The sequence below is a fragment of the Sylvia atricapilla genome, chromosome Z (assembly GCF_009819655.1).
Source record: "Sylvia atricapilla isolate bSylAtr1 chromosome Z, bSylAtr1.pri, whole genome shotgun sequence".
NCBI lineage: Eukaryota > Metazoa > Chordata > Aves > Passeriformes > Sylviidae > Sylvia > Sylvia atricapilla.
Window position 1 is genome coordinate 8,287,120 of NC_089174.1, and position 25,895 is coordinate 8,313,014.

The 25,895-nt window shown below is 42.1% G+C and overlaps 1 protein-coding gene, 1 long non-coding RNA gene and 1 other non-coding gene across 4 annotated transcripts in view; 2 read left to right on the top strand and 1 right to left on the bottom strand.

The window, feature by feature from the left end:
• The first annotated feature begins 2,039 nt into the window (after window positions 1-2,039).
• Window positions 2,040-13,182, top strand: LOC136373974 (PABIR family member 2-like). 2 transcript variants are annotated; one of them, XM_066339066.1, is made up of 10 exons: window positions 2,040-2,473; window positions 2,790-2,868; window positions 4,207-4,263; window positions 4,639-4,682; window positions 4,763-4,817; window positions 5,043-5,144; window positions 6,377-6,465; window positions 7,022-7,083; window positions 9,466-9,562; window positions 10,628-13,182. In XM_066339066.1, the coding sequence occupies exons 1-10, from the start codon at window positions 2,040-2,042 to the stop codon at window positions 10,776-10,778; spliced, it is 1,170 nt and encodes a 389-aa protein (XP_066195163.1). In that variant the 3' UTR covers window positions 10,779-13,182. The 2 variants fall into 2 exon arrangements, with proteins under 2 accessions (XP_066195163.1, XP_066195162.1); XM_066339065.1 differs by having other exon boundaries at window positions 2,042-2,473; window positions 7,019-7,083.
• Window positions 9,569-25,895, bottom strand: part of LOC136373976 (uncharacterized) — a 107,497-nt gene continuing 91,170 nt past the window's right edge. The window contains exons 2-3 of the long non-coding RNA XR_010745778.1: window positions 10,610-10,796; window positions 9,569-9,652 (exon numbers count right to left, since the gene is read on the bottom strand). This is a non-coding gene — a long non-coding RNA (uncharacterized lncRNA). The remainder of the gene's footprint in view (window positions 9,653-10,609; window positions 10,797-25,895) is intronic.
• Window positions 10,404-10,548, top strand: LOC136374672 (small nucleolar RNA U109). The gene has a single exon (XR_010745952.1). It is a non-coding gene; the product is annotated as a small nucleolar RNA U109 (small nucleolar RNA).

The following is a 25,895-nucleotide window of genomic DNA, read 5'->3' on the forward strand; positions in this document are numbered from 1 at the left end:
ACCCCTCTTGCCATGGTGCTGTTTATCTAACTCAACAACTTGTGATTTCCTCATTTCCATCATTCTGTTCCACGGCACAACTCTGCCAGAGGCACCTCATTTTGCCTCACCCTTCCCAGCCCTTTGGAGGGTCACCCTGACAGCCCCCCCTTTCCTTTGTACATATATTCCCATTAAAGCTCTCTTGGCTGCAGTAAATCCTGGTCAGACAGTAAGATTATGTGCCTGGCACTGGAAAATTTGAAGTCATGGAGCAGATGTTTTTGAGCTCTCAGACACATTTTGGATATTGTTGGCTTTTTCCTTAACAATATCCTGGTACATGGCATTTGAAGCTGTTTGCTGCCCTTAGTGTCAAAGACACAATATAATAACTCCACAATAAAAATAAATAGCAAAATCCACATAGTTTAGTGCTGTAGTCAGATCCTGCGGGTTGCTTTTCTATTAAGAGAATCAGCATATTTGTGAGATTTCCATTCAGAGCTAGAAGTTTTGCTCAGAACTTTCATCTGAATTGCCTTTTAGGCAATTCTGGCCGTGGAAAATGAAGGTATGGAAGATATTCCAAGCTGTGAAATGCTTGTGCTGGAGCACCAGACAAGGAGAACAGTGCAGGTTCTGTAAAAGTGTCATACTGCTTTTAGAGAATGGTGGCAGTGGTGATTAACAGTGTATTCCTTTTTGCGGCTGCAGATCCTAATTTTCCAGTGAATCAGACTGGTCATAATTATTATTATAGTTATTATTATTAAATTTATTTAACGATAATTAATTTAATTATTATTAAATTTACTTAGACATTTACATTCTCAGTCTTTGCAAGAGTTGGCAATTTTGTATCACCTCACAGAAGAGTGTAATTTCCAGCTGTGGCAGGCCATAGTGTAAGGGGCACAGGACTGTGAAAAGTATTTCTCCTCTGCAGTAATACAAGATAAGGAATTTTTCTCTGGGTTTTTCCATATAAATACATATTGAAAAATCCTGCAAATATTTTAAATGTAATCTTATGAGTCTTTTAACTCAACTCCATGCATCTTTGTGCATGTCAGCCCAAAAGTCTTCTTCAATAGTATAATTTCAGTGAAAGAAATGTAAGCATCAACAATAGCTGATGAGACAGAATCACCAAACATAAAAAATGGAATATGCTCAAGTCAATCCTGATTAACAAAAAATGCAAGGAGGTACCACAATGAATATTAAGGTACAGAAACATAGTTCTAATCAATTATCTAGAAGCATCTATCTTCAATCATTTTAAAGTAGGAGAATAATTCATCTAGCCATGTTCCCAACTAAGGCAGCTGAAATGTTGAAAAATCCTAACTTTTCTATCTTAACAATTTCAACACCTAGCAAGCTGGCAAAAGAACTGGTTTGTCCCAGGAGAAAATGAAGACCTTTTAAAATTCAGTGCTGAGTAAAACCCGGAAGCCCCCTGCATGTAAGAGACAAATATGTATGATGCAACCTATTGCAGAAAAATACTGTAAAGTAAGCACAAACTTTGATGCTTTGATCACTTGGAGTGGGTTTCCCCAGGCCAGTCTCAAACCTGAACACAGACAAGAACCAGCATCACATCTCATGATCAATTTCATGCCGGATTTCTGAAAGCTGAGATTATCATTGCAATCAAAGCCCCGGTACGTGCTTCAGCAGCTAGGGAAGGCTGAGGAGAACACTGGGGAAGCATGCGGGACTTAAATCGGAGAGGGCCTAATCTTGAAAAAGGCTGTTGCACCTCTTCGCACGGAGGCGACAAAAAAGCGCCGAGTTTGCGGTCGGGGAGGGACTCGAACCCGGATCCTCCCCAGGCTGCGCCTCCGGCCACGCCCCCGCGGCGCGCGCGTCCTAGCGACCGTTGCGGCGTTTCAAACGCACACACGCTCCTCCCACAGCCAATCAGCGCGCGCAGCGCCTCCCGGGGGCTGTCGGGAGCTCTCTCGCCGCCGAAGCAGTGCCGGGGTGTGGAGCCACCGCGCATGCGCCTTTCGAGGCTGGCGGCTCTGCCTGCGCCCCGATTCCCGCGCATGCGCAGTGCGTGGCGGCGGCGGGCGCGGAGCGCGGTCGGCACCGAGGGAGGCACCGGGAGCGCTCCCACCGCCACCGCGGGCAGCGGCATCGGCAGCAGCTGCTGGAGGAATTGGCCGTCCCCGGGCCGCTCCCGGGATGCGGCGCTGCTGCGGCCGTCCCCCTCGTCGGGCCCGGCGCGCCCCCGGGCTGAGCCCGCGGCGCCGCCCGCGGGGCCTGTAGGGCCGGGGCAGCGGCGGCCTGAGGAGCCGCGGCGGCCGCCGGCAGTGAATGGGCGCCGCGGCGAGGCGGGAGGAGCCGGAGCCGCCGTCGCCGCGATGGCTCAGGAGAAGATGGAGCTGGACCTGGAGCTGCCGCCGGGGAGCGCCGCGGCCCCGGGCGACGGCGGCGGCCTGAGGCGGTCGAACAGCGCCCCGCTCATCCACGGGCTCAGGTGAGGGGCCCGGGGGGCTCTGCTCATCGAGCCCTGGGGTCGCCTCTGCCCGCCGGCCTCGCTGAGGGCCTCGACCAGGCCCGGGGCTTCCTCAGCGGCCTGTGCATTCCCGCGGGGCCTGGGCCGCCAGTGTCCCCTTGTTCCCCCTCGGCTCACGGAAGGTGCTCGCCGGTCTCCCGGCAGTGCTCCTGTGATCGAGTAAAATGATGTTTTTAGCGCTCTGGAGGCTGCAGCGCGTGTTCACAGCGCTGCAGAGCTTCAAGTAAAACGCATCCGAAAAAGGTGCTCACAGAATTTTGTTTTCTCCCCCCTGCAGTGACAACTCCCAGGTGTTTCAGCCTTACGTGTTGCGGACTCGCAGGAACAGCACAACAGTTATGAGCCGTCATGGAATGGTGAGGAATCTTAAGCATGTCATGTTTACGTACAACAAGGAATAATTGGAGTAGAGAAATGAAGTTAAACTTGATTTGTTTTTGCACTAAGTATCCTAGCAAGCTTCCAAGCTGCAGAATAAGCATTTTTTCACCTCTAACTGCAACCTATAATGAAATAATACTGGTGTGTTGACAGTGTGTCCCCAAAAAGACAAGAGTAGTTGACATTATATGTGACTCCCCATATTAAGTCCAGTTTTAAAGTTAACTTAAGTCTGACTATGCTAGAAGAGTAAGAATCTGTCAGAATTAAAAGTCTTTAAAGGGTGTTTTACTTTGTTGTGAAAATGGACGAGGGAGTCACAGTTCTTTGACATGTTTGACACAGTGCTCTTTTATTGCAAAAGCAGAGCACTAGACTGCAGAAAATCACTGAAAGAAGAGGATTTTTTTTGTTGCTCTCTGTGTACGTCTGGTTGGGTACACTACTGCAGTTATTTAACTTTTCAAAGATGTTGCATTTCTTTTTTTTTTTTATACTCTCTCCTTGTCAGGTGAGGGATTTATGTGCTCCTTCCACTGAAATTTTTTTCTGTCTTGTCTGAGGGTTGTGAAGATTAAATATTGCTTTTCTCAAAACCTTAAAGTCCTGACATAACTTTTCCCTATGTCTTCTGTTCAGGAAAGGTGACAGGGATTTTTAATTCAAAGTCTTCTATTGTGAGAGTTCTTAAGAATCCAGAATGGATTTTTTTGAGCTTGTCATCAGGTGTGACATTGGACACATGGCCATCCTGAGTGGGAACTGTTGGCCCATTTATGTGTGATGTTAGAATTCCAGAGGAGTGAGATGCATGAAATTGCACACAACTGAAAAATTGCAGAAGTTAAGCTTCAGGGAGTGTTGTTCAACACTGAGTTGAAGCACTGAGATTTCTCCTTTACAGTAGCCAGCTGGTTGAGTAAGGTGCCCTCACAGGTGTTTGTCATATCCTGGGCAGTGGGGGATTGTGTAACAATCACAGTTTCATTTGTAGTATCTCCCTTGTCTAAGTGGCATCTGTAGCTATTTGTGTACCTGAGATGCTGAGCGGTATCTGCCTGAAAGTCAGATCCGTGCCACTTGCTGAGTGAAACAAAGAATTTGCCAGTGGTAAAACAAGTCTTTTCTCTTGAAGGTCAGTGCTTGCTTTTTTGCAACATTGTTTGAGTCATCCACATGCAGTTGTGCAGCTCTACACGTTCTTAGGGAGTTCTCTATTTTGAACTCCCTGAGAATGTAGTTGACAGTAAGTAGTGTGCATTCAGGCAGTTATGTGTGATTTAATCATTGTTGCTGTCACTTTTTCCCCCCAGTTCTTGTCATCATCTCCTATTCGTATTCCCAGCAGCCGACTTCATCAGATCAGAAGGGTAAGTGGAGTATTTGTCTGTGTATTCAGTAACAGAATGAAAAGTACTGTATGATATTGAAGTACTTGCACAGTGGGGCTTTCTTTCCTATTGAATTTTTCAAGTACTAAAGAAAACAGAATAATTCTTAAGACTAAATTTCAACGGGGAAGTGGCCTTGCAAGGCTTATTGTTGTGTTTAAACTACCTTGCATTTTAGAAATATTTGATTTAAGGGAAGCAGTGAGCTGCACTGGTGGCTGTCCTGTCTTTCTGTAGTGGTTCTGCTGTCCATATTTCAATCCTGATGGCAAATAAGGCAATCACAAGTATGATTTGAAGTGCCTGTGATGAATCAAATGGTATGGGGAAACTTACGACATTTATCTCTTGCAGGAGGAAGGAGTGGATTTAATGAACAGAGAAGCAGCACATGAAAGGTGAGTGTTACTGAAAGAAAGTGATAAAATAGCCAGAGTTATCCTCTTTGTAGGTACTGATGGGGTTTTTTGTATTCTAGGGAAGTGCAGACAGCAATGCAGATAAGCCAGTCATGGGAGGAAAGCTTGAGCCTGGTAATCTTTTTATAGATGTTTCCTATTTAATTCTACTTTTACACTGAAATGGCAAATTTAAGGGAAAGAGAGGAATTAACTGTGAAAATAATTTAAGAAGAATTTAAGCTCATCTGCTTTAGATACTTTGTGCATTTGACCCAATGACTTTCCATCAGAAGGTTGTGCCTTGGATTTCAAGGTAATGTCCTTGCCAGTGTTAAGTCTGAAACCTTGTATTCACAGAGCGACAATGACTTGGACAAGTCTGAGAAATCTTTTTCCCCAAAGAGAATAGACTTCATTCCAGTTTCACCTGCACCGTCACCTACAAGAGGAATAGGAAAGGTAGGATAAGTGAAATACCAAGCTGAGACAACATTTCAGAATTCTAGACCAAGCTGAGCTGTCAAGACGTGTAACTTCACAATTTTTTCCGTGGTTTAAAAGAGCCCTGAACAACACAACCAAACAAGCACTAAAAAAGCCAAATCCATATTTTGTTGATTTCTTAGAATCAAATGGTTGCCATCTGGGAGTCTGCAGAGTTTAAGGATGTTTTCAGTTACTGCTGTTTGTGCAGGTGGGTTGGGGTTCTGGTTCTAGGGAACTGGAAGAGGTCATGAAAATAGTCATGGACAGGATCCCCAGGTGCAGAAGTAGGGGGATTCTGGGGAAGAAGCACCAAAATTGGACTGCAAATCTGTGTGGTGAGAGGTGAAAATGTGTCCATCAGTTATGGAAAGGAAAGCACAAATGCACTCTGAAGGAGGACTTGTGTGTGTTGAACTTATATTGAAAACTGGTGACAGATGGCAGAGAAAGAAGTGGATGTTAGATAAACTGCTTTTCCAGTGAGGATTGGAAAACTGAAATGTAGCCCAGAGAAACTGGCACCTGGGTTTAAAGATGGGCTGCTTGACCTTGTTTGGGCCCTCTTGCGTGATTCTGCTTTTACACAAAAAAAGGAGCAGTCTGTGTGCTCCTGCCAGTAACAACCACGTAGGAGTGCTGGGTAAATGTGTTCCTGGGAAAACACTGGCGCTGTACCTTTGGAATTCTGACTGCAAAGCACTAGCAGATAACTTGATGGAAAGATTTTTGTGTTTAGTTAGAAGATTCATGGCCTGAGATCAAATCAGCTGCAGAATCAGAGATCTAAATATCCTGTTTTACTCTGTAACACTGTCAGTTTTCAAGTCAGAGGTTTTTTGAGTAAAATCAAATTGTTTAACAAGCCCCTTGATAGAAGTAAGTCCTGGGTAGTGTGCTACTGTTTCTAAATGCAACAAAAAACAGAAACAATTCTCCTTTTTAGAGAACAGTGTCTGTTTCAATTTTACTTCTCTTGTTGGTTTCAATTTTAGCTTAATCTGAGCAGACTTGCATGGGCCAGTATGTTTTTGTAAGTTAAATTCTGATGCTTGTAAGATTATGTTTGATATTCTGTGTAATCTGTTGCTAGATTTTCTTTAAGAATAAAAGGAGTAGAAGAAGGGATGTTTGTTTTGGAGGGTGGAGTGTAACATCTGAGTATTTTAAAGGAAATTCTGAACTATCTTCATCTGAACTTCTTGCAGCAATGTTTTTCACCATCATTACAAATGTTTGTGAGCAGTAATGGATTACCTCCAAGCCCTATTCCCAGTCCAACAAGGCGGTTCTGCAAGTAAGTAGTGAGTGTCTGTTGTGCTAACACTGGCAATTAAGCCAAAGATTAATTAAAGTCGATGTTAGGGCATTAAAAGGGACTTCAGTTTTACAACTGCTGAAGCATTGCCACATAAAAAGGCTCTGAAAGTTCAGACTTTACCAATGGCAGCTCTATGTTTGTGTGCTCTTATAGAGCATGTGTCAGTGCTCTTATAGAGCATGTGTCAGTTTTAAACTAGAATTGGTAACTTGAGGGGAAATTCTCAGTTTTTTTCAAATTAACCTTGTCAGCAGCTTAGTTTTATGTAAATACACTACAAATATTAGAAGATGGTTGAAACGAGGACATGATTCACTAAGGGAAGGAGAGAACCTTAGGAAATTTGCTACAGTTTTGTGTGGCAGATAATCTGCTCTAATAGGCAGCTTGTATTTGTCATCTACTTATTTAGATTCCACAGTAATTCCAGTTGTGCAGGAATAGTTTTGAAAAACACTTCATATGCTGTGGTAGTGTTGTATGCAAGTTGGAACCTTTATAGGCCTGACTCTCAGTATTCTCCCTTCAGCAGGAGGAGTCAAAGTCCAATCAACTGCATCAGGCCCAGTGTTCTTGGCCCCATTAAAAGAAAAGGTATGTGTATTTACCTTACCAGATGTTTTAACATGGGTGTAGTTTTGTAGCTGGATCCTTTTTTTTGTTACTCTGTAAATATAATACACTTGTATCCACAGTGAATTGGAATTTGCCAGGCAAAACTCAAAAATACAATGTAAAGTAGCTAGTCTAAAACACAGGAATAAAAAACTTAAAAAACAGCTACTGCTTTACAGAGGCAAACTTTATTAGGCATCAAATTAAATGTCAGAGCTTGCAAATGTTCTGAACATTCCTACAAGTACCACTGAACAGTGCACACCCTTCAGATCATCTTAGGAATGTTGCTTATCATGCAGTATCTTCTAAACTTAGTACTGAATGTTTGTTTTCACTCTGAAAGTTCAGAAGGTGAGTGTTTAGAGAAATTGAATAGATCAGTGCCCTTTCCTCCTGAAGAGGGAAGATGGATTCTTTCCTGGAACTGTTCTATGTTAGAGATTTTCTAGTAACATCCCCAAACAAATCTTCACAGTAGAGCTGTAAGAATGAGATACTCTCAGAGTGCCTTTAGCCTTTCTGGTTGTTTTGTGGTTTTTTTTTTTTTTTTTGGTTTTTTTTTTTTTTTTTTGTTTTTGTTTTGTTTTGTTTTGTTTTGTTTTGTTTTGTTTTTTTGGGTTTTTTTTTTGGTTTTTTTGTTTTGTTTTTTTGGGTTTTTTTTTTTTTTTTTTTTTTTAATTTAGGCATTCTTAACTGCATGAAAAATGTCCCTTTATTGTACAAGACTTACATTTAGGCTTTGAGAAAAGTTACTGTTTGTTGTTTGGCTCTTTTTTTTTTTTTTAGTACTGATTATCCTGTCAGATAAAAAACATTGTCTAACTGATACTGATTTGACAGAGGAGAGAGACAAGTTTTTTCACAGATGTCAGTTCTTTCTTGGCTTTTATTTTCTGTAAATTTTAAAGGCACTAAAATTGAGCAAAAGTTTATTAAGCTAAATGATCAATAAGGAGTAAATATCTACACTTTACACAAATTTTAGAGGCAGTGCAGGTAGAGAGACAGGCCTTCCCTCACCACATCCATGTCCTTCCACGGAGCATCTTTTACAAAGTGGAGATACAAGTTTTCCTTTTCTTACTTGAAACATTAAGGAATTTTCAAAATGCTGCTTAGTTTTGAAACATACGTTTAAATGAACTTACTTTCTTTTCCTAAATATGTGGGGTTTTTTTCCTGAATTTTAGCAGTAGATTTATAGTAGGAGAAGGAAAACCATGAACTGAAGAACTTTTCACTGCCATAGGGAATTAATACTCTTGGGCTCTGCAGTGTGTTGTAGCAGTGCAGATTTGTCTCTGAAATTTAAGGGGCAAAAGTTACCTAAGGTGGTGTTTTGTTCATTTTTCTGCAAGACCAAGTGTTTTATAGATGTGTTTTGCCCATTCTGCTTGCTAGAAGCAATTATTCCTTGCCTTAAGACAGGAATGTATCCCTGTGGGCTGAAGGAAATGAAAATTTTGGAAGTTACCGGTCTTCTGTAAAATGTAGCAGTGTGATTCTATTGCAGAATGTATAGACTGGCTTGCTATAGTGCTTAACCTCTGTCAGGTTTTCAAACTGACTCTGCAACTACTGCAAAGTGCGGGTAAAAGCCAGAAAAACTATTACCATTTCATGCCTTCTTTTTCCCCAAAGTAAGAATGAAAATACGCTGTAGGTGAGAGGGTTTTTTTTTTTCCCCGAGTTCATGCTATTTTCAAATGTCTGTTGCAGAGCAGCTATTAGTGAGCCAGCTCATTCTCACAGCAGATTATAGTAAACAGATTACATGAATTCTCCCTATCATATTTAATCTCTTAATGTCTGTAGATGGTTACAGGTACAAAGACAACCTGATCCACGATGAGTAAGTGGAAATGCTTCCACATGACAGATTTATTCCATTCAGCTTTCCTGGGAAAGTGTACGCATGCATCAGGATTTGTTGTACAAGGGAAAGTGAAACTGAACCCAGCTGTCATTCTTATTTTCATAATCACAATTTTAAACTTCATATTTTGACTTATGTCAGTTACTTCATCTCAGCTGTTTACTTAAAACTAAGTCATGGTAATTAGTTTGCTTTGGATTATTTTGTCTGATAGCAGTACAAGTAGCAAGTTTTATGTCTTTGAGATGATTGTAGCCCCTCAGATACTGCTGAAGTTTTAGTTAAGGATGGACTGGATGGTCTAACAACAGCTGTCATCAAATTAATGTCTTAGCCAGGTGCCTGGTTGGCTGAATTAGAGAACTTGTGTTACAAATGGACCCTTGGAGTGTTGTAGGTTAAACCTCTTTTACAGCAGACGAATATTAAATGGATATTCCAGAGACTCAAGTGAGTTTGATTATTTACACTGTTTTCCTTAGGTGAAATGGAGACTGAAAGTCAGCCAAAGAGACTTTTCCAAGGAACAACCAACATGCTTTCTCCAGATGTTACACATCTGACAGATCTCAGTTCATGGTAAAATATTTCATGTGCCCTGAAATGCCAAAGCAAGGAATGTGCATTTATCACAAGCTTTCTAGAATTTTTTTTTCAGGAAAAAACCCACTTTTTTTCCTTTAAGGTGTGTATTTTGCGGACGTGTATTAATGGGAGCTGTCCTGTGCTGGTGTCCTGTGACAATGGTCCTTTGCCTTTGATCAGTTCTTCCTGAACAGACTATAGCCTAGATTTTGTGTATCAAAGCTTTTACACTGAATATAATTGTTACAAAATCCCTGCTGATTCAAAAGCAAAGTTACGTTGCGTCATCATTAGAACATGTTGTAGGCAGTGGTCATACAGTGTCTGTGACACTTTGCTGAATACTTACAAAATGTGTGTGAGTACTTAATTGTTCTTGTCCCTAAGTTCATGATTTTTAGAGTTATCTTTCTTTATTACAATCTTTATTACAATCATAAAACACCAAGGTCTTTTTGTGTTGAGTCAGATACTAAGTATTCAAAAATATCGGCTGTTATTACTATCATTTCAGTTTACCTACAGACTTGAAACTGCCTAGGAGATTTTTTTCCATGTTGCTTCCCCCTAAATTGCAAAAGCATCAATTTATTTGCCCTCTAGGATCTTTTATCTAGACTTCAAAGTCCAAACACAGGAATTCTGTGAGGAAAAATAGGTCTCAATCTTTCTTTGAGTAGTGCCATGTTAAGGAGCATACCAGCTAATTAATGGCATCTTTGCTGCTTTGCTGATTAATTTATTCTTTTTCCTTTACTGTAAGCTTTTAAGGTTTTGTACTTATTTGTTGTTACCTCCTTTCTACATCTGATGAAAATCAGCTTTGTAATTTGTTCTGCATGTTATAAAAATCACGAATTCTGCTCCTCATTCCCGTGAGGAGCATGAATATCTCTAACATGCTACAGAAAACAAAAGGAGTTTTCAGGGCTGCCAGTCTTGCAGTAAAGACTGAGTGGTAGTATAGGTCTCCTACAAGTCCTGTCCAAAAGGGAAGCACGTCAGCTTTGTTCAGAGCCCCGTGCCCCTGCACTAAAGGACCTTTTTCCCTTTCCCCAGCCTGTCCTCTGATATTCTCGATGGGAGTAGCAGCAGCGTTGGCTCTTCCTCTGATTCCCTGACTAAAGGCAGCATCACCACGGAGTCTCCAGTGACCTGCTCCAACTCCTGCTCCTCGTTCATTCTGATGGATGACTTCTCACCCAAGTGACTTTACCAAGTCCTGAGTCTGGCTGTGCTGTCCCCTTCCTGTACACTCGTACAGAGAAACGAACTCTGATCCTTGAACCATTCATATGAGGTTTATTAAAAAGAAAAATTGTTGTTACTGTAATCTTTGGCTACTTTCCAGTGATTTTTTTTTTTTTTAATTTATCCATTTAATGGACATTGTAGACCATATTAATGTCTGTTTTTGCGAATTTATTTTTTAAACAAGATGTCTGCTGATATTATACTAACTTTTGCTTTCAGGAACTTGCATACACCTTTTGATTCCAGGAATAGGTATCTACCTATTAGTGTTGCAATTTTTAGGAATGTACTTCTATCATTATCATGGTCACTATGTCTAGGGAAATAACTTGGTTTGGAAGGATTTGAAAATACTAATTTATTCTCTGGCACTTGTTCTATTGAGTAAAACTATTCTTGCCTTTTTTTTTTTTTTTTTTTTTCCCAGTCTCTAGCCTCAAATTCCTTTATGGAAGGGAGAAAAAATATTTTATTTTCTTAGTGCTGCTAGTCATTTTTATGAATTCATTTACAGAATTGGGTGTGGAAATCTCACTCTATTACATTAAACTAAAAACCCCACAGCAAAATAACTAATGACTGTCACTTTACCATCAGTGAAGAAATAATAATACTCTGCAAACAATGATTAAATTAGCTGCATAGTTCTCTTCCCAGAACATTTCTCCTAGAGATTGTATGAAATAAGGTCATTATTCAGCAAGATTTGGCTGGGAAAAATTAATCCGCACCTCGATCGAAGACTTACAGTGCCGATAACTAAGTTAATTAAACTACTGTGTAGGAGAATCATGTATGGCACCATCGATGTCTCCTGTGGCATTGAGGTCATAAGTATTTTGTGCCTTAGGGGACATTGTTACAAAATTACAGAATGTAAACCAGAGGGGTGGGTGGGGAAAGTCCTTTGTGTACAGCTTGTTTATAGAGTGCTTACCCAAGTCTGTCGGCGGTGCTGCTTCCCTTAGTGTTCCTTTCCAAGGTGTGGAGGTGCTGGAGGCAGCCCCAGCTCTGAGGGGCAGCCAAGGTGAGACCCTTTGCAGCTGTTCTAGGCAGAGTTTGTCCCTTTGTTGGTCATGAGCAGAGCAAACAGCTCAGCAAATGTCCTATTCCTAAGGAAAGGCTTTGGATTGGACAAGCTCTGCAAATTGCTTGGTGAAGGAGTTCTCTCTGAGCTCTGAGTAGTCTTGATACAGTACCTTGGTCAGTCTGAGGTAGGAACAGATATTTTACTTTTTAAAGACTAAAACGGGGCAAAATAAATCCGTTTGTAATCTACTGTGTTATGCTATTTATTATTTATAACTCTGTAAAAAGTCTGTGGTGATGAATTATAGTATTTTTTTATGATTGAATAAGTTTTTTATGTTCAGTAATTGCTGGCTGGTTTGTATTTAATACGCAACATTGTCTGCCAGAATCATAAGCTTCCATTTTTGAATGTTTGTAACATAAATGCTTTTGTTACCTAAAAGTACAACTTGTGATCTTTCTGAAAGAAAATAGCACTGAATTTAAAATAAGATAATGTGCTTTGGATGTGAGCACAATCTCTGGCAATATTGTCTGGCTAAAAGGGGAGGGGGAGAACCGTAGTTTTTTTCTGTTCTGAAGAAGCCGTTGGGTATCCAGAAGACATGTACATACCAGATTATTTTTAAAAGTGTTTCCATTAAATTGTAAGAAGTACCAGAATGGGCCAACAGTGGCACTATTATTTGTATGATCATTTCCACCTGTGGAGCATTAGTTCCCCATTTCAAATAAATGTGCATATTGTAAAATATTGTCCATTGGTGCCATTTTTAAATGAGCTCTACAGTATCGAATGTTAATTTTGTTTGTATATGGACAGTGCTATTTCTTGAATTTTTGATGTCTTAAGTCACTTAATTATTTTTTTATTCATGCCTGTATCTTCTCTGCCTTCTTGGTGCTTGAAGAAGGCTGCTTTTCCTTTTGCAAAATATTGATAAACAGTCTGTGATAAAATCCAACCCGTGCCCCAGTTCCCTTCTACTTCTGTGCTCCTACTGGTACTGCGGTGTGGAAATCTGAACGAGGGGTGGCAGGAGGGGGAAACCTATTGCATGCTTTCTTAAACCTGAGAAGAGCATAGCTATTGCTTAATTTTGGCTGATTTACCTGTACAATTGATGTTATTCCAGATTTGTTTGTTAGTGGAGAGTCCTATCTGAGTGCTGGCCTCTGTAAACATTCGAATGTAAGCTGCATAAAGCGAGCGCACAAATAGTCACTCTTGTTACAGCAGTTTTTTGTAGTGTTCTGGCTATTCCCCACTCTTGGAAGGTCTTGTAAAAGACATTGCTCTTTTATAAAATATATACGTAATGCACACAGTCGCTGTGTCTGTTGTTTCAGAACAAATGGATGTTGCTGTGTAAGAGGCACAGGTTCTCTCTCACACTCCTAACACAACTTGTTAACTTTGAAACAAAGTTTTCTGATATGCTGATTATTGACACTTAACTGCATTTGAGTTGCCACTGCTTTAGTGGGTTCATTAATTATACTATAACAAACTCTAACTAAAACTGACTGAAAATTGCATTTCTGGAATTGTTACCTGCTTTGTCTGAGGGAATTAGGCACCAATTGGGAGAGAAGCCCAGGTGGTGCTGGTACTCAGCTTTAATGTATATCATTGAGATTTAACAACTGGGGTTTTTTTATGACTTCACCAGACTTATTTCTGCTGAATTGCCATGATTAGTGGCTGAGTATCCCCGTCTTTCTCCCACTTCCTTCTTTTTTTAAGGGATCATTAGTGCAAATATGTTGCTGAGAATCACAATGAGGAATTACCATTGAGAACTAAGTTAAAATATCTGTGTAATTCAAACAGCATTTTAGATGGACTATTTTTAACATGTTAATTAGCACAGCATTACAGCAATGGTCTTTGTACAGCTCATTCACCAGCATTGCCTTTAGATCATATCCAGAGCATGCTGAATCCTCATTTCATGGGCTTAAAATGCTTGGAAGGTTTTTACCAATGCTTTAGAAAATGTGTGGGTCAGCTGTGGAACTCTGTATGTTTTGATAATATCAAGTGTTCTCCATCAGGAAATGGATCACAGTGTGCATGTTTCATTTTCCTTCATTGAATTTCAAATTGGGAGATCATGGGTCCAAAAGCCTGTATTTAAGGGGCTGTTTTTCTGACTGTATGTGATTAAATACTTTCTCCTACAATGAAAGTAATTAAACTGTCAGTGGGTGAGGATGTAAATCTGAGTCCTGCAGACTTTATTGGAAAACTTATTCTTGAAAGGCTCGAGGAACTCTATACTGCATAAAAACACTGAAGTGAGAATTTAAAAAAAATTATCTTGCAATTTGTGATGTTGTAATTTGTGATAAAAATAGAGAACTCATTATAACAACTCAAAATGCTAAAACCATTTTAAAAGCAAGGCTTTAGCTTGGCATGTTTCTCCAGACAGGTCCACATTGAGGGCTGTTTGCAGAGGTGAACTTGAGCACGCTCGGGCAGATTTGGAGCTGAGGTTCTGGTGCACAAACAACAGACTGGCCCAGGGAAATGATTTTTTTGCAAATATTCACATTCTTATCTGTAGACCCTGCTAATACATTGTGTGACAATAAAGATGAGAACTTATTTTTCCTGGAAAGAATTTCATCAGCATATAATTTTCCTGGTAACTTCATAATAAAAAAGCTTTGCATTAACATGAGTTCAAGAATTTCATGAAGTCATAGGACTGTTGCATTTGCTTTTTTAGTATAAAGGCCAAGAAATATTTTTGGAGCTATACAAACTGCCCCTTGTATTTCAAGGCATGAATGGCAGCTGTCCATAGTAGATGAAAAGAAACTTTGCCTAGCAGTGAGCATTTTAGTCTCTCTTGAGGCTTGTTAAATAATCCTTAGCAAATTCAGTGTAAGATGGGTCACTTGAGGTACCAGAAGACCCAGTGAGAAGGAAGGAATGACTTGCTTCCCCTAACTATAAATTAAGAGGTTTAGCTTTGTGTTAATCTTACCCAGCTAATTTTCAAAGGAAAAATGCATTTTTCAGACAACTGAGACTTTTCACAGGGGTATGTCCTGTTCAGACTTGGAGGAAATGATTCCTTGTGGGCAAGTCTAGGGCTGTTTTGCTTAATCCACACAAAAAATAGGGAGCTGTGCTTGCCCATCAGAATTGGAGTACTATCAGTTTTATCTGGTTTGGGGAGGGCAAGGATCTGGTGTTTGAGTTTCCTTAAGGGCTGGTTGCCTAATTCCCAAAGGTCCCAACAAGGACCTTTGTCATCAGGCTATAATCTGAAGCAGATCATTTTTAGGGCAAGTCTGTTTTCTGAGGGAGTAATTATGCTGCAGAGCTGCTTTAAGGGTGACAGCTGGGGTTTGCTTCCTGCTGTAGGGGCAGGGGTGCCGTTCCTATAAATGCACAGGCACAGAAGCCACTGTAAAGGGTCCCTGCACCTCAAGGCTATCCCTTTAGAGTGGACTGGGCACTTGGCGGAAGTCTCTTTGTTTCAATCCAAACCCTTTTTGCATTCAAGCTGCTTTTTATTACTTGCTCTTAAATCTTAAAACCTTTCGGTTTGAGTCTTGCCTCTGATTAGTATGCCAGGGCCAGCATTTTCTTTTTAAAGCTGGAGCAGTTTGGTTTGTTGTTCTTGCATTTAAGTTTGGAGATGGGGAGGAGGTGGGTTCTTGCTATTAACAAAGAATGCATGTTAGCTTGGATGATCACAAAAGATTGTGGGGGTTTAAAAGAAATGAGACCTGAAAACAGAGAACAAAGAAATGGCTATTTTTAGTGAACCAATTTGGCTGGTTTGATACCAGGCTCTTTCTCTAAACACAGGCAATAGTCTTTTGAGCATATTTTTAGTAGCAGCAACAAAACCCAATGTGCTTCCACCTCTGAAGTCTTCTTACTGTAAAGTAAGAATTTATTACTGAAAGACCAGAAGTTTTGTTCATCTCTAAACAAGCAGGCCAGGTCTCTCCTGGTCTCTGCATAAGTTTGCAGCAACAGTCCCTGTGATGCAACAGGCCAGTTAGTGACAGCAGGCTGTCAAGCAGTTCCTGTCTGTCCAAAAATAATTATTTCACACTGTACAAGAGTTCTAACACTGTTGTTCTCCCTTAGCTTATTTCTGAGGGCCAAAGAATTTTATCTTTTATAAAACACGGTTATGAATTACTCTCGATTACTATAGGTTGCTTATCTTACTGAATAGGTGCGGTAAAATTCCTGGTGGACTCCTGCCTGTCTCTCATCTTGGGGTATAAAAGAGTTTAGTATTTTTGATTATTTTTCAGATAATGCAATGTTTTCTGGAAGAAATATCCATTATGTTTTGATTTTGCAAGGTATTTGGATACAGTTTATGCAGAAGTAAGTCCTATTTGACAACACGAGTAAAATGAATCTTGGAGACAATGAAATGAAATTATTTTTTGTAGAAGACTAAGTGGCTTAAGCCCTGCATTACATAACAAAACCTCCTACATTCTGCCACCACTTTTGAGCTACCACCAAAGTTGAGTAAGCTGGCAGAAGCTCCCAGCTATTATTTGTGTTTGGATAGTTTAGAACATAGATTACGAAAACCCTATTGTGCTAGAACAAAAATATTTTCCTTCCCCCAAATAATTTGCAATTTAAATTTGTCATGAGAACTGTAATCGTTTATCAATGCAATGTGTGCTTAACAATTTTTTCAGTATGCAAAAGTTAGGGTTTGTGACAGGCAAGTAGGAAGCAGATGGTATTAAAAACTGTGGGCCCAAGTAAAATAAAGAATGTAATGGACATTAACTAACCCAGCATCTAAATATCAGAGCTGGATCTAGCCTATGACAAAGCACCACAAGCCACTAAAATTTTGGAAAAATTCAGCTACTGCCATGAACATAACAGCTCTCTCTCCACCCTAGTTAATGTCAACACTTCCCTATCTATGACTAGTACCTCCATGAATTTGGAAGAAAAATAAATATGAAAAGGGGGAGCTAGCATAAAAATGCCTGTGTGCCTATGATGTATGCATACTGGTTTGAAAAATGCTACAAGGTACAGTGAGTTGGGACAAATAATTCCCAAGTGCTTTGAATAAGAGTTGAGGATGTGCAATGTAGAGTATTTGTAACATCTTGTTCGTGTGCAAGAAGAGACTGTGAAAGAAACAGCTTTGTGTGGGAGAAGCAACATCAAAGGCCCTGAAAGAACTAGTGCTGTAATAGGAAACATTTGCCTTTGAGGACACTTTTTGCTTCTGGTCACTTCTTATTTTTTTCCATTTTTTTTTTCCTCCTCCTTCATTAAAACACAGCAGCTGAGCAACGAAAGGAGCATGGGTAGGGTGAGCTGGATGGGCAAGAAGGAGGGATATGAAGGGCCAGCTGAATTTGTATGGGATTGCACAGCTTCCTTCTCCACCTCTTCACATGGAGTTTGCAGCACCTTAAAGGCTGTGTTTGTGTTTGTTGGACAACCAAAGCAAGGCTGGAAGCTCAGCTTCGTGTGTTCAGTTGAAAAGTTAGCACACAGGATTGTCAGCTTCTAGGTGTGGGCAAAACTCTTCCTGCGGGCAGAGCGGGAATGAGAGGGGAATGAAGGGTGTGGGACGGGGACAAAGGTGTCCCAAAAGCTGTGCGCATTGTGGGAGAGCAGGAGGGAGCTGGTGGGACAAGGGACTGTTCAGAAAGCACCGTAAGTGAGCAGAGGAGGAATGTCACCCAGCAGGAAGGCTGGTGCACACACTCGGCGTGGAGAACGCCATGGTTTTCCCGCAGAGTTGTCGGGGTTGGCCTCGTTGCCAGCAGCTCCCTCAAGCTGAGGGAGAAAGGTTACAGTACAGCTAAATGCAGGCAGAAACCTGCCCCAGCCACATCCTACAGCCTGCGCCTCTCTGGATGTGTTTTTGGGGAAGCAGCAGAAGGTTTTCAGCCCTGCTTTACAATAGCAACAGAGAACATCGAGCATGAAGGACACAGAGTGAGCCTCAGAGCCAGCGAACAGCGCATCCCTGACTGAGCTGGGAGCTTTGGACCAGCTGGGGGAAGTTTGTGAGGATCTGGATGGCCACGGGATGGCGTCTGGCGGCTTGCAAAGCCCAGGACGGTGTTTGGTGAGCGATGGTAATACTGCCTGAAGTGTTCTGAACTGCACTGACCCTGCAGCTTCTGCTGCTACAAGCTTCTAATGGTTTTTGTTTTGTTTTTTTCCTTTTAACTTACAAGGTAACCTCTTCCTTTCAGAGTCAACACTAACTTCCCAGAGTGAGGGTTTGGACTTCTCCATACTAATAAACTTAAAGCTGATTTTTAAAAAGGTTCTCTGTAGCTGTAAGGATAACACAACACCATGCTAAAGAGGACTTATATCAAATTTACTGACAACCTGAAATGAATGAATACGCCCTGCTCACAGCCAGAGAGCTTTCCTATGAGTCCATTGCACACTGACTGTTTTCCCAGCCGCGTGGAGCCTTTCAGGAGCCTGCTGTGGCAAGTTTTGCTTGGGTTTAGGGGACTGCAGTGTACAAGTTGGGGGTTTTCCCAAGTGCTGATGCTGCAGTGTTCCCACCAGACTGCACGAAGGAAGCATCTTCTTGTTATTTCTCCAAGTGGGCACACACAGACCTGGATCTTGGAGAACGTAGAGCAGCTTCAGCCCTGTAACCTGCATCACACAGGGAATGTCTGCCTGCATGGAGAGTGTCCAGCCATGGAGCCCTGCTCTGGTGCCCTGTCCAGGTGAGTGCTCAGGTAAGGCTTGCCAGAAGGGGACTCAGTGTATGCTGCTGCTTTTGACAGAGATTTGGTTATTTACAGAAAAAACAAGGTGAGAAACGGCAGCACCAGCTCTGGGCTGTGTGAGAACTGCCTGCAGGGTAACAGGTGTGGGCTGGGATGGCTCACAACAGCTGCCATCCAGCCCTGTGACCTTACCCAGTCTGGAAAGGAGCTGGGGGAAGGTGGGGAAGCCTCATGATCTTCCCAAAGGGCTTTGGGATCCGTCCACACCAAATGCTGTGCTGAGGCTGAGTGCTATCAGCACTGCTGCTGCTGGGAATTCTGGTTTGGCCCCTGGATCAGTGACTGGCCTTGTTGTGCCTGTGCTGCACGTAGTTTTGACTGGAGCGGGGAGCGGTTTCTCTGCTCTTTCATAGTTTGCCTTCTCCTTTGCACGTCTCCAGCAGGAAGTGCAGATTCAGCAGGCATTGTATGCCTCAGCAGCCTGCCAGCTGCCTTGCTGAAGCTAATTCACAATTCAAGTCACTCCTGATAAGTTTGCAAACAATGTACAGTGATTTCTGGGCTAGATAGCGGCTGAGCTGAGCTCCTCCACTTCCAGCCTGTCACTTGGACAAAGCTCTGCACTTACCTTGTGAAGCTCATGGGTCAAATGTGGCCTCAATATTTTCTGCTTCTGTGATGTTTCATAAGCTTCTTATTTGTTTAGGAGTAGCTTTGAGTGTCATCATTCATTATTGAAACCCTTGAGTGTGTGGAGACACAGAGAGGGCATATGGTTAGTGTTGGTTAAATATGAGTTAGAAATTGAACCCAGGACTTGCAGTTTAGTTCTTTGATCACTGAATAATTGGGTTACCCCCTTTATAACACACTGGAATAGCCTGGGAATTTCACTGGGAATAACTCCAGTGAAAACAAGAGCAACATTTTTTTTTTCTTCAGCTAACTTCATGTGGCAGCCACTGGAAGTGTGCTCTGAGGAACTGGCCCAGAGGAAGCAACTCTGCACTCGTGGCTCATCAGCCCTGGCAGGAAACAGCAGGTCAAAGTTAGAAGGAACTTACTTGAAAGCTAAAGAGTGAGTGGTGCAGCAAGCACTGCAAGAAAGCAGGGCTCGACTCTCAGTGAGGGAGTTGGGGCTCTCTGTCTCAGTCCTTATTCCACTTCCTTTCTTCTTGCTCACTTCTGTTTAATCAGAGAGATGCCAAGGTGATGATCTGTCAGGTGAGAATTTGTAGGTGAGGCTCTGCCCTCTCCTGATCTAAGCACAGCTCCCTCTGGAAAATGGGGCTGGGGCAGAAAACATTCTGTTTAATCTTCCTCCATATGTTTTTATGAAATGAAATTAAAACCTCATGACTCTATATCTCAGCTTGGCAGATACTGGGTTTTTTTCAGACGTGTGTAAGGTCAGTAGTCACAAATGTGGCAGCCTGGAACTGCAGGGGTTGACCATTCTGTGCAGAAATTGGTACAATACAGTGGCAGAAACAGGAATATACATTGCTCCCGTCAGATGACAGCAGAGTTTTTTCCTAGGTAGGCTTTGGGAAGCCTTTTTAGGTGCGTTTTCCAAAGGGCACAAGGTCACATCACAAGTAGACTTACATTTTGGAGTGTATTTGTCCCTGTGCAATGCGTTGGATCAGGTTTTTTTTACTCCTCCTTTGGTATTGGAATTGAAAATTCAAGTTGGAGAAATGTGAAAGCAATTGGGCCTAATCCATTCCTGTTGTTACTCCTTTTGTTTTCACTGGAGTTTCTCCAAGGCTGAATTCAGCATATGATGAACAACTTGTTCTCCAAAGCTGGAACTTAGGGGAGAAGGTTTTAGGGATGATCACGCAACTCTGAGGCTCCTTCTAAAACAGCTGAAGCTCCCACAAGAGGGACAATATTTGGTGAGTTCAGATTATTGAATTTAGTACAGCATTCTAGTAATAAGCCCACTAGTCATAATAAGACATTATTATCCCTTAGAAGAATTACTTAAATAAAACCCAACTGCTTCCTTAGATTAGATGGAAAAATCCTGTTGATCTCATTTACCAGTCAGCTGCACAGATACCAGCCTTGAGCAAACACAAATGGTTCTGAGCCTGGTAATCCTCGTCCAGCTCCCTGTCCTCTCACCTTCTCTGGGACCAGCCCCTCCAGGGTTGCTGTCTCTGAAATGTTCACTGCTCTTTGTGCATTGACCATCTCAGCTGCAGCTCAGGGAAGGCTCCAAAGAGGACAAGCCCTAATTCTGTCTTGGTTAGATGGAAAAAGGAGGGTGCTATAACCTATGGAAAAGCTGAGTGGTACTAGCTGAGGACTAACTGCTGTTTATTGGAATTTAGGAGTGGAGGAGGGGTGTTGTTTGTTGAGTTTTTTTCAGGATCAAGGATATTACTGTTAAGAACTAAGATGAAACCCTTTACAAATTTACAAAATGAACCAGTCCTCACTTTTGGTTAATTCCTCCTTGTTCCTGTGAGCTGTTGGAGGGGTCATGGCAGAGGCAAGATCCCCATGGTAAAATTAAGCTTTTCCTTCTTGGAGAAATAACCATTACTGTCTCTCTGGCTCACCCCGTTTCATTTACTTTCTAAACAACTTAGATCACAAAGGGCTCCAGGAGGGGTGCAGTGCTTCCAAAGAAAAGGCCTGGATTACTTTCTCCAATTTAAGAGAGTCTTGTGAAAGTTGTGCTTCCTGCCCTCGCCCAGAGAAGAGGATTTAGAACAGATGCTCCTTCAGCCTGCACTGTGTGATTTGGAAGGTGGAGGATGCTCCAATCTTGCTGTGTTTGGGAGGCCAGGGCAGCTTTCTGCTGAGCAACACAAGTCCTGGCTGACAACTAGAAAATCCAAGAGCCCAGCTGACACAGATTCCCTTCTTGCATGAGCTCTGGTGTGTTGGGGCACATCTCTTCAGCAGCTTTGCTCAGTTTCCAGTGCCATGGCCGTGGTATGTCCTTGGTCTTGCTGAGGTTGAGCACTTCTCTGTTACCCTTTGGATTTTACCTTCCACCTCCTTTACTTCTGACCTGGGGATGCCAGCTGCTCTCCCTGCTGCTGCTCTCCCTGCTGCTGCTCCTTCCAGACTGTCTCTATTTTCAGTGATCCAAGCTGTAGTTTGTACCCCCACAGCCCTCACTACCAGGGATGGTACAGAATGTGCTAAGAACAGAATAAGCACTACAGGAAGGGGCATTTATAGTTCTTATTAAACTCAATTAGGACTAGGGGAAGTGCTTCCTTAATGCCTTAGCTGATGCACAGGGTGAAATACTTTCTTCAGCAGTTAGATACTAAGGAAGTAGCAAGGAAGAACCCCTCACTTTTAAAAGCAAAAGAAAACAATTTCCAGTCTTACTTGTCTTGACCTGTTTGTCTCCACAGCAGAAATTGCATCACTAATAAGCTTGTTGGGGTAATGGTCAATGAGATGCTGTTTCACTTAGATCTGCGGAGATTTTTAGGGAGATGGCAGAAAATTTGATGTATTCTACACAGTTACTGGCCCCAAGGTCAGTGGGACAAACACCAGGCAGCAAAGAAAAACAGAAAGAATAGTTAAAATCTTACAAACCACAATGCATGGGGTTTATCACACCAAATTTTGGTTAAAGTTCACATGACAAAGAGGATCTTTGTCTTCTAGGAACCATAGCTTCTACTGTTTATCCTCCATGCTGCTCCAAGATATAATCACTTCACCAGCTTTACGTGGTCACCAAGTGGGCTGTAATTTGGACCAAGACCTCAACACTAAACCAAGCATGGTTTTGCTCAGCTGAAGCACAGGACAGGAAGGGGTGGATTTTCCCTTCCAGGGCTATAGTTCTGCAGGGCACCCAGACACACTATAAATTTCTGGATTCATACAACAGGGATTTGACACAGCTCAAAAGTGGGATGTACTCAGCCTCCTTGTGTGCAAATCTTGCCTTCCCTGAGACTCCAGCCCTGCTGAGCTCTTGTTTTGTCTCCTATTTGGGTCTTTGCTTCGCTTCCCTCCAAGCACTTGGCTCTAGGAATTGGTGCATCTCATCTTTCACTTTGAAACTCTCTGTTCCTACTAGCTACTGAGTCACCTGGGAATTGCAGATCCTAAGAGTTTGGAAGCTACAAGTTATAAAAAAATAAAGCCTTAAAAAACTGTATTGTTTTAATTCCCAGAGGAGGTGGATTGTAACTCATGTCCTTGAATACTCTGCTTAGGTGCTCAGCCCATTTATCTTGTAAACAAAAGTTTTACTTATTTTGCCATAGGGAAATATTTGTCCAAGAACTTCCTTCCATCCTCAGGTTAGTAGTAACACCTGTGGTAAAAGACTGACTTCTTAAAAATCTATCAAGTCTGGGTAAAGGACACAGACAAGCAGTCTGGTGTGGGGAGTTGATAGCGGTGTTTTGAATTAATTATTACAAGATCTCACACTGTACTCATTTGATTCAGGCATGCACTTTCCTGAAGCAGGGAATTTTGGGTTCTCAATTCAGCTGTGAGAGTGGAATATCACTTTCCAGATGGGCACCCATATCTCTTGAAGAAAATCCCAGTTCAGTCTTGGCCATCAAGGCACTGGATATTTTCCTTGACGCTGTTCCAGAGCTCCAAAAGTGCTCTGTGTCCCAGAGAGGTTGTGACTTGACTCGGGGCTGTTGATCAGACCTGTCTGCAGAGGCCACAGGACCTGAGAGCATCGAGGGGCACATCAGGGCCAGGGCCTGAGGATTTTATCTTTATTTGTTCCCTTTAATTTTGCTGTAGTGCACAGCCATACTTCAGGACTTCCAAGGGCTGCTTCTCTAATCTCCCCAGCCACTGGAAATCATGAGGGCTGGGACTAGCTATCAACTTTATCAGGAAAGCTTCTTCCTGGCCAAGCCAGTAAGAGCTTTGCTAAGCTGGAATCTTGGGTTCTTCTCATATTTCACAGCTGACCTCAATGAATGATTTACTAGGAGAGTAAAAGATTAGCCAGATTCCTCCAACTGCATCTCAAGTCATATAAAACGTTTGGTTTTGTTGAAGTGTGGGCAATTCCTATTTCTTCAGCCTTGTTAGACTGTTTTACATTGACTAATTGTCCTGCACTCCCTTCCCTGGGAATCTGGTGTCTCCTGGGGAGGAATCCACACTCCTCACATGAGCCTCACCTGTGCCCTGGAACAGCTGTGTCAGTGCAGGCTGCTCCACTTGGGCAGGTACCCAACAGCCTTGAGATGTGGTGTCTTCAGCTGGATTTTACTGGAGAGGTTCATGTCCTTCCAGGAGAGAGATGGTTAAGGGAATACTTAAAATACGCGATGAGGTGTTCCCATAAAATTATCAAAAAGCTTTGCTGAGTCTTCCTGTGGAGAAAACCATCACTGCAGAGTTCAAGTGAACAGAGGTTTGGGAAGGGCAAAACTTCTGGCTTTAATATTTTAACTAGTCTCCAAGGCTTGGATGAGCTCTTCTAGAGGAAGGGAGATTACCCCATGTTTGCCTGCTATAGAGTTTCTCACATTTTTCTCCTTTACACTTGGCAACCAGACCTCTGTGTCTGTCTCTCTGTGGCAATTTTACAGAATATGACTGTTTTAAAAGACTGCACTACTGATTTAAACATCCAAATTGGAAAAGCAGGGTTTAAAGTAGACCAACTTTTTTCTTTTGGAGTACAGCTTGTTAAAGATCTTTGTTAAATTACTTACAAGGGGTCTCACAAGATGAACAGATCTTTGCAAGTAATCACTTGTATGATTTCCATTGTGCTTTTCTCCCCTGCCCACTAAATCAAAACACAATCATGAGATCACTAAAGGGCTTGCAGGGAGGGATGGCCTGTTGCTATCAATATATGAAGTGTATATGCCATAAAGCCTAAAGCAGTATTGGCATGTGCTGATCTCCTGTGAACAATCTTTGATTTACAGCTGTCAGACATCACAGCTCTGGGGCTCACTGGGGGAATCAACCCCTAGAAATGCTTAAAATACTTGGAGTTTAGCCAAGAAGCTAAGAAAAGAGGGGTTTGTATCTTCTTTTCCCTGTGCTGTGATCTCCCCTCATACAACACTTAAAGCTGTGCAAGACACAGGGATGAGAGGAAACAGCCCAGCCAGCTTTGTCCCCAAGACATCAAAACTTACTGAAGGCCCACAGTCTGCCCCAGAATTACAAGCATAATAAAATTTGCTACTTTACTGATTTTGTATCACTGTAGGGGCTGAACCTGCACCCTGCCAGTTCCTCTTGGTTGACCCTGTGGCATAAAGGAATCCTCTTCATAAAAGCTCCCACACCGTAGTTCTTCAGGGCTAAAATTTTGCTCCAAGTTAGCAGGGTGAGAGAAGAGTTATAAAAAGTAAAGGAACACCAAAATCCTATCTTTTTCTCAGCAAAGTTAGAAACAAAACAGTTGTGCACATTTCCAGGACAGAGCATTATCTGCCACCAGTTGTGTCTCATAGAAATTAGTTGTGCATTGGCATTTGTTGCACAGCATTTCAAGTCAGTCAGCAGAGCAGACCTTTATTTTGAGATGACTGTGTCCTCCCCACGATCCAAGTGGCCTGTAGGAGCAGAATATTAACACCAAACATCACATTAAAAGTAAACGGCATCCTTTGATGTTTAAACATAAAAAAGGACAGCCTGTGTTTATGAGGGCAACACAAAATCTCAGGGGATTACTCACCATGGCAATTTTTTGAGGATATTAAGTCACTCACACAGATTTTATCCATAGGCTGCCAGACCAGGAGGATCCCTGGGGTTGGCTGAATGTGATCTCCCACCAGAGACCATCTAAGGCCTCAGAGCCCTACAAGTCCTCACCAAAGACTGAGACTCCACTTATCATTGCCAAGCAGATGGGGCCATTGATCATGGTTTGAAAAGGCACCGTCAAAAGATGGAGAAATTAACAGAAAGAATTCAAAGTAGTGAGAAAAGACTGTGAAATTGTGAATTTCCTTAATTTTTAATATTTCTCTCATTATTTTCACATGTAAGATCATTGTGCCAAATGGACACCTGGGACCCCAATGTCATACTTAGAAAAGGTGCTGGGCTGTGATTCCAGGATTCCAGCCTTTTGCTGTGAATCCCACCACCTGTGCACATCTAGAAGCCTGTGTCAGCAATGATGGGACAGCTCTGCAATATACAGCTGGAAAACTTTCCTCTTTCAGTGCTCTCTTGCTTTTTATTCTATTCCTTCTGTTATTCTATTCCTCCTGTCACTGCCAATGCAGCAGTGGATCTGCTCCTGCAGAAGGAGTGGTTCTCTGCCCTTGTCCATGCACAGATTTAAGACACCCCTTTT